The sequence below is a fragment of the Phalacrocorax carbo genome, chromosome 18 (genome assembly GCF_963921805.1).
Source record: "Phalacrocorax carbo chromosome 18, bPhaCar2.1, whole genome shotgun sequence".
Classification (NCBI taxonomy): Eukaryota; Metazoa; Chordata; class Aves; order Suliformes; family Phalacrocoracidae; genus Phalacrocorax; species Phalacrocorax carbo.
In genome coordinates, this window is record NC_087530.1 from 11,379,338 (window position 1) to 11,399,320 (window position 19,983).

The window sequence follows — 19,983 nt, forward strand, 5'->3', positions numbered from 1 at the left end:
GCCAGCTTCAGTAAGAGCACAGCCCTGAGAAGCCTAGAAAACAGCATTTCCAGCTCTGCATCACCCCCTGCGCAGGAGGGATCTGACAAGTTAACAAACAAGAGGAGTTAATCCTCTGGTCAAATGCACTGAGGAAAATTCCATCACTCTACCCTAACCAGGAGCAACGGGGAGAGCGCAGTGAGCCATGGACTGCTGGCGGCTAGGGAAACATCGCAGGGAGGTATCCCCACACGCTTGCCCTGCCCAGAAGCTGTCCTGGAAGCATTTGGTAGTGACCAATGTGGGAAATAAAGAGTGCAAGGTTAAATGGATGTCTGATATGATTCAGTACAGTTGTTTTTATGTCCTTAATCTCAAGCCTCCTCCACTTCTGCGATTGCAGCAAACTGCTCTGTATCATAAACAGTTTGTGTTTTGGGCGCTTCCCAACCCAGCCAGGCACAGGCAGTTCTTAAATAAAAAGCACAAAATCCACATTCTTCTAGCAAACAGTGACAGGAAGGTGAAACAGAGTCCCATGGTCCTCTGCCCGCCAGGAGAGCACAAACATGCTGGGGCCTCAGTATGTATTTTAATGCCCCAGACTATCTAGCTTGCAAGGTAAGCAGCATCTTACCAAGACACAGCTGATTTTGTCTCAAAGCCGTGGCAGGTTAGAAGACGCTTGGGAAAGGTAAGCGTATACATGTGCCAACTACAGACTGCTATTTCCCCCTAAAACTCAAAATCTAAGCAGACCCAGAACTTAATCCAATCAAGAAAACTCCCCACGGTGCTTCCCTTTCAATAAGAAAACCAAACGGGAAAACGTGGGTTTGGTACAACCTGTACAAAGTTGGAGTCCCACTAACTAGCAGATTTCAGAAACAATGCTGATCCTCACCCTTAGTCAGTTTGAACCAGGTGCAACCTGGCGCTAGTACAATCGTCCCCCAACATCCTGTAAGTCACAGAAGTCACTATTTGAAACAACCTTCCCAAACCTTAGTTTAACTATGAAAATATGGTTTTGCTTGTATTAAATATTTCATGTTAAAAATTTCTCCTGACACAGAGTACCACCGCTCTGGAATTCTCGGGCTACACCGTGAATTACACATTTTGTATTTAGTTTAGAGAAGGATTACCTCTGTCAATCAGTTCCACTGAAAAATGACAGCATGTGAGAATGAAAGAGAGAAAATTATACAAAAGAGAAACACATTTGTTGAGACTTGGAAAGGAAACAGATTCCAGCACGTAAAAAGAGAAGATAAAACAAAGATAAACACAGGCTAACACACTTAAACAACATCACTCTACGTTTATAACGTGACTGGAGTTTGTGCAGAGCAAAGACAAGCATTTGACTCTGGCCTCCTCGGGTGTTCGCGTCGCCTGCCAGCGTGACAGCGAGCAGCTTGCCCAATTCACTCCCCCGCCGCCGGGCAGGGGCCCTTTTCCTCGTACAGGCACTGAAGTGCAGCTGGCTGCACTTTCCCTGGGGGGCCGCTTGTGCATCGCTGCCCGCTAAGGCTCGCGGTTAAGCTCTTGCACTCCATCTGAGGAGAGAAGGGCAACATTTCCAATGCTTACCATGGCCCACTGCCTAGCTTTGATCCTCATCTGATTGTAGCTGCGTTCTTCGGCGTACAATGCACTCATAAACGCACCAATAGATGTTCCTCCGATCATATCTACAGGGATGCCGGCTTCGATCAGCGCTCTGATAACTCCCACTTGGGAGCATCCCCTGTGTCAAGAAAAGAGAAAAAACAGACACGACATTATCAGACACAAAGAGCATAAAAACACGAATGCCAGCTTCTAAGGGAACTCGAGTCTGCACTAGCTGAACTGCCCATCTCTTGCTAAACAAGCCTAAATGCCAGAAAAAGGTGTCATGAATGCAGAAATCTTCAGACAGACTCCCTGAGGATCCTAGGAAGTACAGATCGCCCAGCCAGACTTCAGTACGAAAGACAGTGATAGAAAAACAAGAGCCAAGAATCAAGCCCGAGGACATGCAAGGGAAAAGTCAACATGGCTTTATGGGAGCAATGCATCAAAAATCTATAAGGGCTCTTCCAAAGCAGCCAAGAACAGCTGGATTTCAGAGACCTTTCCACAAGAGTCTTTTGCAATGATTCTTCAAAGAAACTCAGCCAGCCTGGGCTCATGGGATGGGTCACTGCGTGGATTATTAATGCGTTTGAAGATGGAAAACGAAGAGCAAGAAGAGACAAACAGCAATGAGAAGGCAGAAGTTTCATCTGCACAGACCCAGGAAAGGAGCAGATGAGGAGGCAACATCTGAGGATCATACAAGTCCCTTCAGGACCGTAAATGTATTCCTTGATTTCAAAAAGTAGAGAAGGAACATGGAGCAGTGATGGATAAACAACAGATGAACCTCAGCGCTAATGAGACAAGAGAAAAACAGAAGCAGCGATGCCGCTGCAGCAGCAAGCTCTTAACTACCTCTGCTCACACACAGATTTTGGAACCACTGAGAATATTCTCTGAAAAGTATTAACCTAGTGTTCAGTGGAAATTCAAAAGGCAAATCAAAGAAACCAGAATAAAACAGTAAACATAAGAACAAATATCCATGATGCGCCAGCACTTTGAAAATTGCAAGCAAGCTCAGACTTTTCACTAAAAAAAAAAAGAAAATAAAAAAAATAGCAGAACTAGAAAATGACAGACAAGCACAAAACATGACCAGGATGTGGAAAGGACTTCACCTGAGAAGAAACTAGACTCAAATCTCCAACTGGGGAAGGTCATGACTGACAGGAGACACACAGGGCCAGCCAATGATATCACCGTGCAGAAAGTTTAATGTAAAGGAAAGAATTTACACACGGACATGTGCGTGTCAAGCACAAATTGGGGAAACTGCAGTTACCACATGCTGAAGAGGTTAAATCACAGATAAATTTAAGCTTGGACTGGATGAATCAAAGGCATCAGGCTGTCAGTGGCTACTAAATATGAAAAATCAAGGTGCAACCTTGCGGTCAGGAAGCTCAGAATCTGCTAATTGTTGCCAATACTCGCAATTGCTACTACCTACTGTCAGAAAAGTCAGCATAGATGGAGCATCTGATCTGACCTTATAAACAGCTCTGACCCTAACGGGAGGGGGATCCCTGTCCGTTCTACAGAACCATTACAGAAGCAGAGAACATAGCAGTGGAGGCTCATTGCCTTATCAGTAAAAATTATGGCCTACAGCTTCAAATGCTTTGTCCAATGAACATAAATTTAATCAATTAGTTCATGCTACCTGGATGGATGCTTTGCAGTCTAAACCATACAGCTGTAAAATCCTCCTTTTCCCATTTTCATCCCATTTTTCTGTTCCCCCCAGTTTGCTCTATTTCTGTCCTCTTTCCCCTTGCTGTTTACATCCTATAAATACTTGCTAACAGCTGCCAAGTCCACCATAGGTGTCATTTGGCCAAGCTATGCTGAACACATTCTTTCCATCTAAATAAATCCCCTCCAGCTGCTGAAATCCTTCGAGACAGGTTCTCGGTTATACTGGTGTAAATGACTTCAATGACAGACCCGCGCTGGTGTAATCCAAGAGCAGAAAATGGCTCATTTGGCTTTCCTCTCCAAAATCTCCTTCTCCCGCTTTACTATTGCTTCTTCTCGTAAGATGCCTTAGGTTAAAATAATTCTATTTTTATCCCTGCCAGAGGAACCCATTGTTTTTCAGCTTTTTGATCGCAGCTATTTTTGTGATCTGCTTCTTGTGCCTGGCACTTACTGCTGCCTTATCCCTGCGTCTAAGTCAGTAGCTGACACCGATGTTCCGCTGAGGAACAGACCTTGCACTATCCAACCTGCTTTCTGGAGAAAGCCTACATCATGTGGATTTGTTAAGACATGTTAAGTACTGTAAAGCATTTCCTGCTTGGAGGGCAATTTTTAACTGGCCAGGACTATCTCCAGACTGGATTCTCTCCCTTTAACCTCTTCTGAAACTGGATCTCCTCATTCATGCGTTCATGTACCCCTAAAGTACGAGGGTTTTGATGCGATTACTCTGGATTTGTTTTTACTTTGCTGTACGATGCCCTTGACTAAATAACACAAGATTATTATTACTTCTATTGGCAAGCCATCACCTCTGTGTCTTGCGTTGGTAGAGTCCCTGGCAATAACACAGCCTTCCAGCTGAATGGGTAACAGACACGTGTCTCCAACAGACGCATGGATTTCAAAAGCGCTGACCCGCAATATGGGAATAAAAGTACTTTTCTTGCTCAGAAAGGGTCTTCCTATTGACTGCCAGACTAAGTTATGCATTTACACATGACTACAAAGCTGATTCTTCCAGGTCCAGCATCCTGAACAGATTCGTGGTTGAATCCTTTTGAATCCAAACTAAAATCCCAAGGAAAGGCAAATGTGCCTGAATCCACCCAATTCCCCCATGTACCTCCCAGCCTCCTAAAGATATTACTTCTTCCTAAATGTTTTTTTCCCCTCTCTACAGCTTTAGGCCATCATTACCCCAGCAATGCTACTACATGAAACTTTTCGTCAACTCTTCGCAGTTGGTTCTCTCTTGGCCACTTCTCTGCAGCTCACAGCGCACGTAAACACGGGCAGGCTGCCAAGGGAAGCTGTGCGCCGGAGCCGGCGCTTTGCCAGGCAGCAGGCATCCCGCTCGCTGACAACCTGCCGGTGCATCACGGAGAGTCGGTGTGGGCAGCTCTCATACTACAGCTAAAGAGGAAAACAAATTGAAGCCAGGAGCTACGTCCCTATTAACAGTCAGAGTGCTAGCGCAGAAAGATCCCCATGGATTCTTGTAATACCAGGCACAATTTCACAGGGGATCTGTCCCGTTTTAGGGCAATATGTGAAAACGTGTGAAAATACAAGTGTTTGGCAAGAAGAGTACAAAGGACGATTGCTTGTGGCAATGCCGTGTGTACACACCAGTGCCAGAGCGCTCGCGTGGAGCGGAGGAAGGCACGGGGAGCCGCCGGTGACCTGGCTGACATGGAGCTGAGTGTCATTCACTCCAGAGGTAAGGAGGAACAGGGGAGGCCACCTAGACACAAGGAAGGAGCTTCTCAGATGCACAGTATGTTGCTGGAGCCGCACATGCAGCTGTCCTTTGCCTTAAGCCGCCTGACGGTGCAGCTGGATGGAGCATTTCCCCTGCCAGGATTAACGCCTGTCCCCAAAACAGTGACAGGGACTCCTGGCACCAAGGACAAATGACCTAGAAGATGACTTTCAAATAATCTGCACCAGAACCCAAAGGTTTGCCCAAGTAGTACAGAGTCTATATATTAACAAAAATTCTTTCCCATCTTATATCACTCCCTGGCACAGCCCTGATTAATTAGTGCCCTTTGCAGAGAGAGTGGAAACAGCACCAACCGGTTTGAGGAAGAACTGGAAATAAGAGCCATGGTCCATTGTCACTCCTGCCATTGCCTCACAACCTGATCGGAGCCAGGCGAGTCACAGGCTGCTCTGTGCACCAGCTGCCCCGCAGTGCCACTTACTGCACTACTTACCAAGCTCGTGGTTACAATATGCTTAAAAAGCTTCCAAAAGCAGTGCTGTGCTTCCCAAATTTCAAGTGCCGTCTCTTCTTTGAACTAACGATCGTAAATAAGTAACCAGGAAACAGGGAGGGGAGTTATGGGGTTAAAGATGTGCTTCCTTGAAATGACACGGCACAGCAAGCAGAGAGCACAGACCTTCTGCCAGAAGGTCTTGCGGGAAAATCCCTGCTCCTGAAACAAGCCCTTGCTTTCACCCCCTGGGGAAATGCCACCGGCATGTGACTGAAATGCACGAAGGCCAGAGCACAACTGATAAAAGAAAAATCCTTCTGCAAGACGTGCATGTGTCCGCTCCACACGTGCCTGCCAGGGCTCAGATTAGATATGACTCTCAGGAAGAAGTGAGCAAATGCATCAGGACAGTTCAGATTAAAGTGTCGGCAGGAATACAGGCCTGGAGTACAGAAGTACAGGTCCCCTGTGCTCGGGTCAGGGTGCTGAAGAAAATACAATTAATACAAAACCAGAGACTGTGCACCAATATTTTCTCCACAAGCCACGTTTAACGTATCAATAGGACGTTGCTTGTCAGCATTAGGAAGAATAAACATGACACCAGGAGCACAGAGAGGGGACACATTTTTCAGACAGTGACTAACAGAGCAGCAAGGCAAGGCTGCAGCTTGGAGATGCACACACCTCCGAAGTACACTTCAGTTTCAGAAAGGAAGAGAAAATACAGCTCAGGTATTCAGCCTCCCCAGCGCCCACCTCTTCTCCTAATTGACTCATCAGGACGAAGCAGGCCTCTCTGAATGCACTGAAGAGGTGTTCTCTCCTTTCTTTAAAAACAGGATTAAGGTCATGGCTGCTGCACAGCTCTACTGTGTCCTCCTCGGAGCAGGACACATGGCTTGCTGCGCCACCTTCCTGACGTAGCTAAGTGGCAGAGTAGGTACAAAAACAGAGAAGTTGCCAAGGGGACATCACTGAGCTTCACTAGAGCCTAACAAACCTGAACAGAGGCTGAAAACTCCCAAAGAAGCAAAGCTATACAAATAAACCAGCTTTTCCTTCATATAACAGCTTTGATTCCAAGCACATTACGAGCAGTTGTTAGACTACCCAGCTTACAGGGCAAGCGCAGATGAATAGGTATTTACTATATCCATTTTAGAGACGTGCAAAAGTGGTGCATTGGACAACCATCCCCCCAAAGCTGCTTTGAAAGTGCTAAAAATATCAGAAGGTGACTGAGCTTCCAGCCCACAGGAATGGACAGCACGTCCCGAAACACCGCCAGGTACGACACGCAGGCTCACCTGCACTTCTCAGCCTGGGACCCCAAAAACTGGGGCTGGTCACTGAATTAGTGGGTCTCAGACTAACAAACACAGCTACATGCACTACAGAACTGTTCTCTGAATAACATCTTTTGTGGTGGTGGCGTTGGATACCTTCTCAGCGTTATGCTGGAGGTGCTCATGGTATTGGGGCAGGGGGGAAGATTAGATGTTATTTAATCGAAGGGCAATACAGAGTGATATCTGGAAATGTGAGATAGAGAAGTTTCTTCTTTTATGTAAAAAGAAGCATTTTTTGGTACATTTTGTTGCTAATCCTGACATTGAGTGTCACAGTCACTGACTTTGAAATCAAGCAAGTCTTCTACAAGTTGTATCTGTATTATCTCAGATTTGGCACCTTCAAACAGTTGCAGCTTGAACAATACATACAAACATCACTTTAAGAACTAGTCAGGCTTGTACCTTTCCAATAACACCGTTCCCCAGCTTTCCCAGCCATAAAACTTCCCAGTATCATAAATTTGCCAGAACAATCATAGTGACTGAGCCGTCAGCTCAAAAGGATAACAGAAAGCAGACCGCTGCATTTCTGTTCCTGCTGCACTACCTGCATGCTTATCAGGAAGTTTCCTATTGGGACAACATTAATTAATTAAACCTGATTTCTAAGCTAAATAGAGGGAAATAATCCTGCATTATCCGGTTCTCGCCCCAGCATCCAGCTACTAACACCCAGGTACCAACAGGATCCTTCCCAGCAGCTGCCCTGAAGGAAGCTTTCTCCCGTCCACTGCCCATTTTTAAAACTGTCCCCAGTTACCCACGTATTGGTCCAGAGACCTGAATTCTTCCCGTCTTCCCCTCCATTAGCAACAGCCTCGTTTCATCCTCCCACTGAGCTTTCCCCTCAGATTCCCACCATCTCCTTAACTCGGAGATAAGGAGCCATCTTCCCCTTAGCCTCGCCCTGCTGCAGAGGTTGCACGTTAACCCTGCGCACTCAGCGCTATGCAGGCACGTTCGGCAGAAAAAGCAACTCCTATTTATCACAACCCCAGTGAAAATACCTTCCTGCAAGAAAACCCAAATAAAATGTCCTTTTAGCACTGATCTTGTTCCTGCTTTATATACTAACTTTAGAACAAGCTTTAAACAGAGAGATTTGTGTCTGACACAGAAGTAAATCAGCAAAACTTGTTCAGCCCTTCCAGGAGGGCTGTCAGGTCTACCCAGTCCTGGGGGGTGAAGGGATACATGCATAAACCTTTGGAGAGGATAAAAACCACAAAATAAAGCCAGATTTAAAAAAAAAAAGTACATCAGAAAACACACTGGGGTTTTTGTTTTCTGATCCCACCTGCCAGCAGCATGCTCCAGCAGGTGCATGCAGGAGGAGAAAGGAGGGAAGAGAGGCTGAATGGCAAACTGCACCCCCCCATCACTCCACTTGGGGATGCCAAACAAAACTCTATCTCTTACTCTGAGCCAAGAAACAATTTACTTATCTGCAAAGAAAGATAATTTCTTTAGAAAACAAATGTATCCTTCTTCCCCCACCCCTTTGAGACTTACTTGTTAAGTCTCAGAAAAACCCATTTTGAGCATGTGCTGGTTTTGGCTGGGGTAGAATTAATTTTCTCCATAGTAGCTGGTATGGGGCTATGGTTTGGATTTGTGCTGGAAACAGTGCTGATAACCCAGGGATGTTTTCATTCCTGCTGAGGAGGGCTTGCACAGAGCCAAGGACTTTTCTGCTCCTCACCCCACCCCACCAGCAATTGGGCTGGGGGGGCACAAGGGCTTGGGAGGGGACACGGCTGGGACAGCGACCCCCTACTGACACAAGGGAGGTCTCACGCCACATGGCGTCAGGCTCAGTATGTAAAGACGAGGGAAGAAGCAGGAAGGGGGGACATTTGGAGTGATGGCGTTTGTCTTCCCAAGTCACCATTGCGCACGATGGAGCCCTGCTGTCCTGGAGATGGCTGAGCACCTGCCTGCCCGTGGGAAGGAGGGAATTAACTCCTTGGTTTGCTTTGCTTGTGTCTGCAGCTTGTGCTTTACCTATCAAACTGTCTCTATCTCAACCCATGAGTTTCCTCGCTTTTTCCCTTCTGATTCCCTCCCCCATCCCACAGGGGGAGAGCAAGCGAGTGAGCAGCTGTGTGGGGCTGAGCTGCCAGCTGGGGTTAAACCACAGCAAAGCACAATGTCTGGGAGCTGCAGAAATAAGACAAAAACATAGCACTTTAAAGATTTTAGCTGTGATTTTACTTACAACTTCTTCTACCTCCTCTTTCTTAACAGGAAAGCTCATTGCCCAGATAAGGTTAGACAGAGATTCCTAAAAATCACAGCAATACAAGAGCTTTACCAACTTCCTGAAAGGACGTGGACTCACCAACAGAGTATTACGACTGCTATGGGGAAACTATTCCCTCAAATCTGCAGCTCTGTAATACAGCACATGGTTTTTCAGCTGAGAAAAAGAGATGCAAAACCAGTTACAAGAGTTAAACCACAACTCCACCATCTCCTTGTTTAATTTCATCCGTATATCAAAGTACTGCTATGAATAAATGAGTTTGGTGGGTTGAAGACTGCAGATCAGGACAGGACAGTCCAAATAAACCACTTGCAATTAATTTTTATTTTTTTTAAGTCATAACTTTGAAGTAGATGGCTCCCAAGCTCCCGCCGCTTGGAGGATTTAATAGAAGCCATTAAAATCTTCAACCTCCATGGCAAATGGGAGCAAATGAGCAATTACATAGATGCTACAGATGGGAAAAAGAAAAATCAGATCATTAAGCATTACGTGGGTGCCAAGCCATATGAACACGGCTTTTATGTGCACGTGATGACCCAACTATTGCACAACTCACTGAGCAATTAGGAGTCAGATCTGGTAACAGCCACATATCTCTGCCTGTGTTTAAGACAACTGCACTTTGAGGCAGAATTTTGAATGGATGCATAAACATGATTAATATGGCTGAGCTCTCGGGCAATACACAAGATGGTCCGTCCCTGAAGAAATCAAAGCAAAGCCTCTTAGGAGCAATTACGCTGCAGTCTATTATCAACCATTTGCAAACAGAAAGTCTGAAGCCTTCAGTATGAGCTCACAGCCACATCTCACGAGGTTTTTTCAACAAAAGCAAATACTCGGAACTCACTGTTTTATTTTTAGGACATGGGTTTTGTTTGTTCAAACAATATACTCTAGGGCTGACATGGACAAGACTCAAGCTAGGTCTCCAAATGTAAGTCATCATCACCCTTTCCAAGGAAGAGCCCACATTCCTTACCTTTCTCCTTCAGCCTCTACAAAACAGCTCCAAAAGTAAAACACCAAGTCAAAGGTGTAATTTTTTCTTTAAGCCTACAGAGTTTAGACTCTTCTCTGTAATTGTAGCTCCTGGATACTGCCCTGAATCAGATCTGCTTTTCGAAAGACATAGGGAATCCAGGAGCCTGACTGCGTGGCTGACACTGGAATTCAGATTTCAGTCTGGTTTATCTGCCTGTTGCAATGGATGCTCTACTCATGACAAGAGCAAAAACACTCAGGGCACAGGCCACTTCTCCAAACACCTATATGAATAGTTACAAGGTCTGAAAACCCCATACATCAATCTGAGATTCAAAAAGGGATATCATAAAGAAAAATCACAACTCCACTGTGCACTGACATACGGATATCTATCTACATACACAGAAACATATTACAGGTCATCAAATAGCTTCCCTTCCTCTGAAATGCACCTACCCCAGCAGCAAGGCAACCGTACACAAAGGAGGGTGAAGACCATGGGCTGACGAATGCAAAGGTCAACAGGATTAACCTTGGGGCTGTTGACTTTCTGCCCTTCCAAATGTCAAAAGACAGATCTGGCCTGGTGTACAAAGAGATTACTTTGAAGAAAGGGAACAGGAGGAAGGATATTTCAAGTATTCAGGTTTTTTTTTTCCCCTGACACAAAGCACATTCAGCCTCTTTCCTATCATTTTGATACTTCCATGCTTCATCAGCTGCTACTGACCACTGACAGACTGCAGACGCTGGACGGTAAGTTTGATTCTTCCGTTTGAAAGAAGGGAAGAAGCATTTTTCAAGCTTCTTTCATATTTCAGTTCTTGAAATATGATTTCCTGACACCCTTTACAGCAATATGAGTATGAGGAACGGGATCCTTTTAGTGGTGCATGTTCTTCAAGACCTGCCTTGCTACAGAAAAGGAAAGCAGGTTTCTTACACACCATCTCAGTATCTTGAGCAAGCAATCGGAAATGAAACATGAATTTCATGGATGCTGCCTGACAGTATTGGGGAGAAAAAAGAAAAAACCAATAATTGCAAGAAAACCTCACTCTTATCTTGCATAAGTAGAAATTAGGAAATGGTGTGAACTGAGTGTAGAAGGACCCAATCTGTGCCAGACTGGCTCCGTACAGGACTGCCAGACACCAAGCTGGAGACAGGGAGCTCAGCCAAACCAAGCAGAGCCCAGCACCACTGACCTCCGCCTTCCACACCACCACGGCTGCCTTCCTGCCTGAGGACAGTGCTGGACCCACGTTAGCTCTACAAGATCACACATCACCACGTCCGGCCATTAACCTTTCCAGGACACCAAATGCTCACCCCCGCACCCGCCCCACTGATCAGGACCTGGCACACCGCGCAGACTCAGTTTCAGAGGCAGCTACTCAGGAACCTACTGGCTTCCACAAGAGCCCCTCTCCTACAGCACCTCTGCACTGGGGAAGACGACACCTGCGCTGCCGCTGCCCAGAACTGACAAGGGACTACGGGGTTTGCTTGTGTGGGCTCTTTGCTGCCCAGAACAGGCAAAGATACTCTCAAATCTCAACAGCCCCAGCAAAAATGTTGACCATATCTTGACATTGTACCCAGACAACACAAACAGGGTTACCAGCGGCCTGGTTGTTCCTCAGCCACTGCATACCGGAATAAAGAGTTAACTTTATCATAATAATTTGGCTGGATGTCAGGTTTCAAGCAAATTCCCTAGACACATGCAACCCATGAGACAGGAGCATAAATCCATACATATTTAGAGATAATAATATCCTCCTAAAACCCCAAACAACTCCTAATGGTAATGGTTTATACTTCTCTTCCATGGAAGTGCTTCAGAGCAATTTACAAAGGGTGACCTGCAGAGATGCCAAAGCTGAGATGGCAAACGTCCCGTTTTACAAAAGGAGAACACAAGCGATAAGTGTTTAAGCCATTTACTCAAGCCCACACGACGTCAGGAGCTGAACACCAACAAAGTGAAATCCTGACTGCTCATTCCTCACTTCAGTGATTTAACCCTTAATAGCTGCAGCAACTCACACCACCGCGACCACCTCAGAGAGGCTGTTGTTGCTCTTTCAGAACCACCCTAGCCATGGTCAGAATGAAGAGCAAAGGTTTTAGTAAAAATGTTGTTTCACAATTTGCTTCAGAACAAGTGTTCTATCAGACTATGGTTTTTGGATACTTCAAAGAATCAGAATCTAATTTTTACATATATTTCAAGTTGCCAGACCTCTGTTTGCTGTGAGTTTTAAGCACTGTGAGACAGAAATAGCAAATGAAAGGGATAGCTGCACCCCATCATAAACCACTGAGAGCAACCTTACACTTCACCATCAATAACCTATTTGCAAAATGCAGTGCAGTCCTGAAGCTCGCTGCATGATCTGAGAATTATTTCAAAGCCAAGTGCATTTCTGTTAAGTTGACAAATAAGGACACCCGCAGTATGGCAGAAGCAGTTGGCAAACTCGATTTTTTACAGTAGGTCCTCTGAGAGAGGACTTGAAAGCAAAGACTGGGAAAGGAACAAAAGCACAGATGTAAAGAAAACAAGCGGGAATGAGAGTGGAATGAAAAGGGTGCAAAGAAACGGGGTCACCTTAGGGCACTGATGTGTCAGGAAGGGAAAATGGAGATTTACAGACCAAAGACACATGGCCAAGTGGAAAATGAAGAAGGGTCAATAGATTACATATGATCTAGATAGGAATGGAAGAATGAAGAAGACATTATTGAGCAAGTTCTCCAGCTGAGCAGTATTGCTATTCTCCAGCACAAGGAACTGGTGGCACACCTGGGCTCCACAGACCCCTATCCCTCGTACCTCGGGGTGCCCCTCATTACACTCAGTCTATGCAAAGTTTTGAACGCTGCAAAGGAGCTGAAAAACATTTTCTGTGTTCCAGCTTATGTGGGAACAAGAGTCCAGGAAATTCCCACAGGATTTTCCTTCATCCCTTCCGTAATCCCTGTATTGAGTATGGTTAGGATCCTGTAGGGAAAAAACACTGCTCTATGTTCTTTATGACAGTATTTTCAGTGCACACCTCTGGAGGCAGCTTCTGAATTCAGACACCAAATTCCTGCCCTCCCCCCATCTTGCAACACATCATCTGGGTGCTTGTGGTTAAATTTAATGGATTAAAAAAGCAATTCTCTCCATGCTTCTAGTTACTACCCTGTATTTGAGGCACAGTAATTGATCTTACGAGCCCACCACCTCCATTTCAAGTGCAGCATCTCTGCAGTGGGAGTTACAAGACAACGTCCACACACACTTCTCCCACTGACAGGAGTAAAAAGCCTCGGATTGTCAGTTACCCATGTTAGCTGAAGAGTAAGAATTAATCTTCCTTAACTGCTGGAACTGAATCTGAAGCACCTGCACCATAAAATATCATGCAGTCTCCCCATAGGATTCTGTTACTGCCCAAGGCTGAACATCGGGGTTTCATAACCATGACACTGCTATCACCTCGCTGCAGGAAAGGAAGCTACGGCACGGGAAATTCATTGTCTGTGTCCTGTGGGCGCACCGTCCATCCTGAGGACAGTACCTTGTCGCTGGAACACCGTTTCCACCTCAAATTCCATCTTTTTGTTCCTCAGATCTTTCATCACACATTGTAGGCTGGGGTATGAGATGTCAGCTCCATCACTGCACCACCAGCCAGCCTGTTCCACCTCATGGTGTGCAAACCTTGGTCCTGACCTAGGAGCCTTCACTTTTACTATCCTTAGAAGACTAACTAAGCTTAGACATTTTCTGTGCAGTCTTCCCTGTTTTCAGGGAACAGACGTGCTTCTCTGTGCTTTTGTGGACCATGGAGCAAAAGATGACAGTCCAAAGAGCTCTCAGTCACAGAGAGCTTGCACAGCTACGGCTCCTAGTGCTCCTCTCCATAGCAGCAGCGCTGGAAACCAGACCTTCCCGTGTTGCTGCTTGACTTTGGTCTTTGGTAGACCTAACAGCCCCAAATATAGAAGAGGTTTTATTTCTAACATCCCTTCGTTCCAGCACATTGCCCCAGTAAGTCCAACTGTTGTGTTACCATGTTATGCTGCTGAGTATTTGCACGCTCACTAATTTTGGCAGCTTGTCAACTTTTCCTTAACCAATTCAAGCAAGGGAAAGAAAACAGTGATTTCGTAGATTCTCTCAGAAAAAGCTGAGGAGAATTTCACTGGAGGTGAAAGCAGAATTTCTGTTGCCTGCAGTGTGTCTTCTTGCCGAACACTGAAGACCTGCATCATGCAATGAGAAGTTTCTCACAGTTAACATAGCAAAATCCAATTAAGTAGGAAGCATCAGGGAACTAAATAACAAAGCAGGTGTTTTGGTAACCACAAAATACCTACTGTCCTCAGTTATCATGAGAAAAAGAATTAAGACTCAGCCTGCCCTCACCCGGGATGAGACCACAAGGTTTTTGTACATTTTAAGGCTTCTCTCCAAGTTAAAATAACAAACCAGACAGAAAAACAAAACAATCCCCAAAACATAGTAGTGTCTTCATTAATCATTTCTGACTCATCACATAGGCATGCTTCAAATTCAGCCTCTGCACTTAATGCCAACCCTGATACCACTTAATTGCTGAGACTGGAATTCAAGCACTGTGTTACAGTCCGTGGAACATTAGCAACACATCCCTTCGTCTGCTAACGGCGGTCGGGCGCTCCCCAGATGGCTCTCTGCTCCAGAGGACAGCAATGTGCAAAGACCCTATAGCAGGAATACAGTATCTTAGAGCACATACTCACCTTCAAGCATTTTACACGAATAGGCAGGTCACCAATATCCAAATTCCTTTTTAAACAAGATGGAGCAGGGGAAACATGACAGGGTTTGTTCACATGCCAGAGCTCCTCACCTCCTAGCAAAACTGGCACACTAAAAGCATGCATCAACATTCAGAAAAGGAATATGATCTTCTGAAGTTCTCAGAATTACTATTTCAAGTTTTTCCTTACATTATGTTGGGAGCTTTTAATCAATCCTTCTCTGACATGATGGCTCAGAAACACGAAGGGGCACAGTGACATCTGGGAAACCTCTCAACGTGCTGCCAACATTGGACCCAGACTTCAAATGAAAGTTCCTTGTACCTGCACTGGGAGATGCACACATGCATCCACACATCCCAGGGTGGCCGTGGGCATGTCCTACCTTGTCCTGCCTGACCCATGTGTATAGGACAATCTGACCTGTACATGCCTTGGTTTCTTCCAGCCTCAGAATGCAGTTTTGCCCAACCTGACTATGCTAGGGATTACTCATAAACTCTAAGTCTTTGTCCCAGTGCAGACTACGCACAAACAAATTCCCTCTTTGTGCCTTCTGGATGAAAAGCAGCGCTAAGGGGTCGGTGTCTGGTGGCGGAGAAGGTAAACAAGACAGATAAGCAGGTTTTTACTCAGACTTGCCTGAATGGACTGGAGCTGCAGCCAAACATAATCGATGCAGCAACAGTAAAGCCTCCTTGTTTTATTCTTCCTGCAATCAGTGGTCTTGGAGTCAAACACTGAGGGTACAGAAGGCAAACGTGATCTCCTGAGAGCAGAATACTCATGAGATCTGCCTCCTGCACTCTTCTAGTCTTTTCTTCACTGAGTAAAGCCATCAAACGAGAAGATAAAGCCAGGTCTCTGTGCTCAGCACAGCAGCCAAAAAGTGACTGGGGGTAGGTGGATCTGCACATTTGGCCTTCTCTAAAAGCACGGAGTGTGAGCACATGGCACAGGCTTCAGGAGCACAGACAGACAGACAAGGAAACAAGTGGGTTCATCAGACACAAATACCTCCATAACAAGAAAGGCAGAACTTGCTTCTCCTATATGCTGCTCCTTCTATCCGCCCCTTTCAGAGGGCCAAAGCTGAAAATAAAGAGGGAAAGGCAGAGAGAACAATTTGATGAAACAGGCCAACTGCCTGAAATGAAAAGGTGTGAGTCTGAGTCAAACCCTTAGAGTCAGCAAGAAAGCGCTGTGGAAAAAAACTACTTGACATATCAAGAGCTGAGGTGAAATAATAAATTAGAGGAGAAAAAGAAATGGAAAAAGGCGAAAAGATGCCCTGATGAGATATCTACAAATATCCTTCATCAGCAGCTCCTCGGGGAAGACTTAAATGCTCTGCCTGAAGGAAAGGGCAGGGGAGAGAAGGGAAAGGCACAACGTGCTGCAAAGCCCCGTCCACCCGTGCATCACGTAGCACGGACGGGGCAGGACGTGCAGGCTCCACAAGTGCCAGCTGGTAAAGGTCTCTGGCACCATGTGTGTTCATTCCCAGAATGAACATGCGGCTGATTATTATGCCTTATTTTAGATAGCACATCTGAAAAAGGCAAGTAACTTCTTTTAACAATAGCTCTTCCCTTCTCAGCAAGCATATATCTTATGCACATCATGCATCTGTACCGTGTGCGTTACTGCAAATACAGCTTCTCATCAAAATAACCAAACCAGAACAGGGCTCACGTTTCGTGTTTTCCCATTACGCCTATGTGGAATAGGCACGTTGGACCAAATTCACTCCTAGAATAAGGACAATCAGTAACAATGCTTGTCATCACAATTTTGCTTTAGTCAGTCTTCTGAAACAGTACAACCCTTTTTTTTCTTCCTAAAGCCCTAGGGATTCCCAGATACTTCTGTATTAATTATTTATTCCCCATATATTTCAGTTTTCAAACAGCTTTGCTAAGACAACTATAGAAAATCAAGGAAAGGGTGGGCTGTATGTGGGATGGCTAAAGGTCATGAGAATGATTTATAGGAGGGTTTATGCCTTTGTTGCAGGCTTTGATGTGTCATTATTCTTGCAACTACATTTCAAAGGTATTATTTTTCTAAAGGCAAGTCCCCTTTCCTTCCCTCAAGCTCCACTGTTTCTAACTGAAATTAAGTTAGCACTTTGCAAAAGCAAAACACTGTAATTTTAGAACTGTATCACTTTGATTTGTTTTATTTTTATACTCACAAGAGAAAGAAAACCTTTAGCTCCTATGTGCCTTTTGTCATGACAAACCACAAAGATAATTACTAGGAAGCTACTCTGGCAAAACCTCTCAAACTGGCTGTCACTGGGAAGCCAGACAAACACTCCCAAAATAACAACTAAATAATTGATATTACTGGAGTCACAGAACACAATACCTTTAACAGAAATAACCACTATTAGCTCTGTCTCTTTTTTGCGACCAGTATGATTCATGCTTCTTGAACAAGGTAGGAGGTTACTTTGTGGAGTGTATTATCCCAAGGCTACACTAACTATCAAGATTCTGTGCAGCGACCCATCAAGATGTTTTTAGCCAGAACGGGCTTTAATTACAGGATGATTTTAAGAACCTAGCGCATAATCCCTTAAAGTTCCCTTGTTAGTAGACATAGGGACGTAAGAACTTACTTGGACCTGTGAACCTTCCAAAGGCAGATTTTTACAGAGCTCAGGGTAATTTCACGCACTTCCCCAGAGTCTTAATTATATTCTTATTTTGAAAACAATTTTTTTTTAAAATCCCAATCTTTCACCTAACCACAATTGAGGTGACAATTCAGTTACAGAAATTGGGTACAAGTACCTTTCCAGTGGAAGCACAATGCTGACACCATCCACGTGCCAGCCTGAACCCCCAGAAAAAGCATTTCAGACCATGACAAATAGGATTTCAGAGAAAGAAGAAATTATCATATTTATCCATTCTGCCATTTAATCCTCTTGAAGTCCTCCATATTGCATGGATGCAGAAAATGAGCAAATTAATGGCTAATGGGACATGGTCATGTTGCTGAATGGGTGGTGTGCATCCAGAAATCCCAAAGCCAACGCAGTAGCAGTGCAGCAGCTCAGATTTGCGGAGGAGGACAACACAGGACCACACAGGCTCAATAATCCTGCTCTTTCTTACCTCTGCTCTTGAAAACCAGCAGGTGGTCGCTTGCAAATTAAGTAGTAGAACAAAAAAATAAATAGCTTGGCAAAAACTACAGCAGTGTTTACAGAAGGAAGAAAGGAAGGGAATGAGCAAAATGTGCTGCCAGAAATACAGAAGTGCACATATTTTAGCATGACACAGGCTTCAGTAGAGACAGAGATATCAGATAGCTTGTAACAAAACAACAAAAAACACCCCAAAAACAGCAAACATGAGTGCTTTGCATCAGTTGGTTCGAAGCCTCCTGAGATACCCAGGTTAAGTAGAAGCTCCCCTCCTGTTTTACTTTGTGTCTCCACAGGATAGCACTCATCTCAGAAATTAAATACTGAAATCATCTTAGGTGAGGAAACTGTGAAAGCAAGCAGGATAAAGGCATCTTTGCAGACACTCAAAGAAACAGCCAAAGCAGTGGCTGCCTCACCATCAAGTGACTAATCAGAACAAGCTGTCACAAAGGAGCTCTAACCTTTACCATAGCGAATACTCCGCCCAAAGCACGCACTGGCCCAAAGACAAAAACGTGATATTTCCATGGATTTAAATAGACAGAATACGTGCAATTTTTTTTTTTTTTGAGAGCAGTATTTCAAAATGCTGGTTTAAAGAAGGCCTTCAAGGACTTGGTGATGAAGACAACAAAGACAGCACTCTCTTGAGACAAAGGGCTGGTAAATTCTATGTCTCAACATAAAAATCCCAAAGTAAAAATGGATTCCAAAGAAAAACGTCAGTAGTAATTTATTTCCAAAGCTCACCAGGAATTCAGATGGAATTCTAACAAGAGTTCTCAGCAAACACCTTGTCCTTGTGTCTTTGTAAATACAATCTTTCCATAAAGTAAGGCTGTCAGAAGCATATAGGTACCTGTGGTGTTGGGTGAATATAAAGAAGAGGACACTTGCCCATTAGAGGACATAATTCCTCTTGCTGCTCAAAATTTGAACAGCTTTGGGGGCCTTTGAAATACTGTGGGCCGTTTTCTAATACAAGAATCCATATGAGAAAAAAATCCATAGTGTAGCCCAACAAAAGAAAGAACAGTCATATTTAGTGCCCCGGTCATCTCCTGGTATTAAGCCCAACTTATGAGAGAGCTCAAGAGGTCACAAACACTCACGTTCCTTCTGCAGAAATCCAAGCACAAATCCACACAGCAGGCTACGGCTGTGTAACAAAAGCTACTCCTCAACGTCCTCCCCAAATACTGCTGACAGAACAGCGCTGATTTTACAGGATGCCTGTTACCCTGAAGAACCTGTCGCAGCCCAGTGACAGTGGTCTGGTGGCAAGGCACCAGCATGCCCAGGATGAGCCACCTACCTTGCTCCTCCACCCCCAAGCACCAGCGCAATGGCGTTTCCAGTCAGAACACGAGCCAGGCGAGAAAAGTCAGAGTGACGGTCCGGTGGTTTCTGGAATACACGTTCATACATCTCTATCTGCAGAAGAGAGGCAGAAGATGGTCATTCTAAAGGCAGGGTAAAGTCTACTCTACCAGACAACAACATACTGTTAAAGCGGATAGCTGTTCTTCAAACGAGAAGAGGGTTAATGGACTATCCAAACAGTTCTAGTGATCATATGGATCCCTCATACTTTCATAGTAGCTGGAGGAATTTCATCAGAGCTCAGTATTTTCTTTGTAGCTATTTCTTTTTCTTGACAAGGATTTGAAGTTCCTGGGAAGCATCCCAAGTCTGCCTCTGCTTTACCTTTAGCATGATTTTCACAAGCCCGGGGATCCTCCCAATTAAAAGGGCTCTACCGCCTATACACACCTATCAATATGGCCTTGGGATAGTATTTACTGCCTTCAGCCAAGTACGCATCCGTAAGGAAGATATGAGCCCCTTATCCCTACATTTCCTATAGTA

At 44.9% G+C, this 19,983-nt stretch overlaps 1 protein-coding gene across 3 annotated transcripts in view; it reads right to left on the reverse strand.

Annotated features, from left to right (window-relative positions):
- PNPLA7 (patatin like phospholipase domain containing 7) overlaps positions 1-19,983 on the reverse strand; it is a 126,677-nt gene that overhangs the window by 32,203 nt on the left and 74,491 nt on the right. For all 3 annotated transcript variants that reach the window (XM_064468892.1, XM_064468889.1, XM_064468891.1), the window contains exons 26-27: positions 19,430-19,548; positions 1,579-1,735 (exon numbers count right to left, since the gene is read on the reverse strand). In XM_064468892.1, the coding sequence (XP_064324962.1) occupies positions 1,579-1,735; positions 19,430-19,548 (276 nt within the window). The remainder of the gene's footprint in view (positions 1-1,578; positions 1,736-19,429; positions 19,549-19,983) is intronic.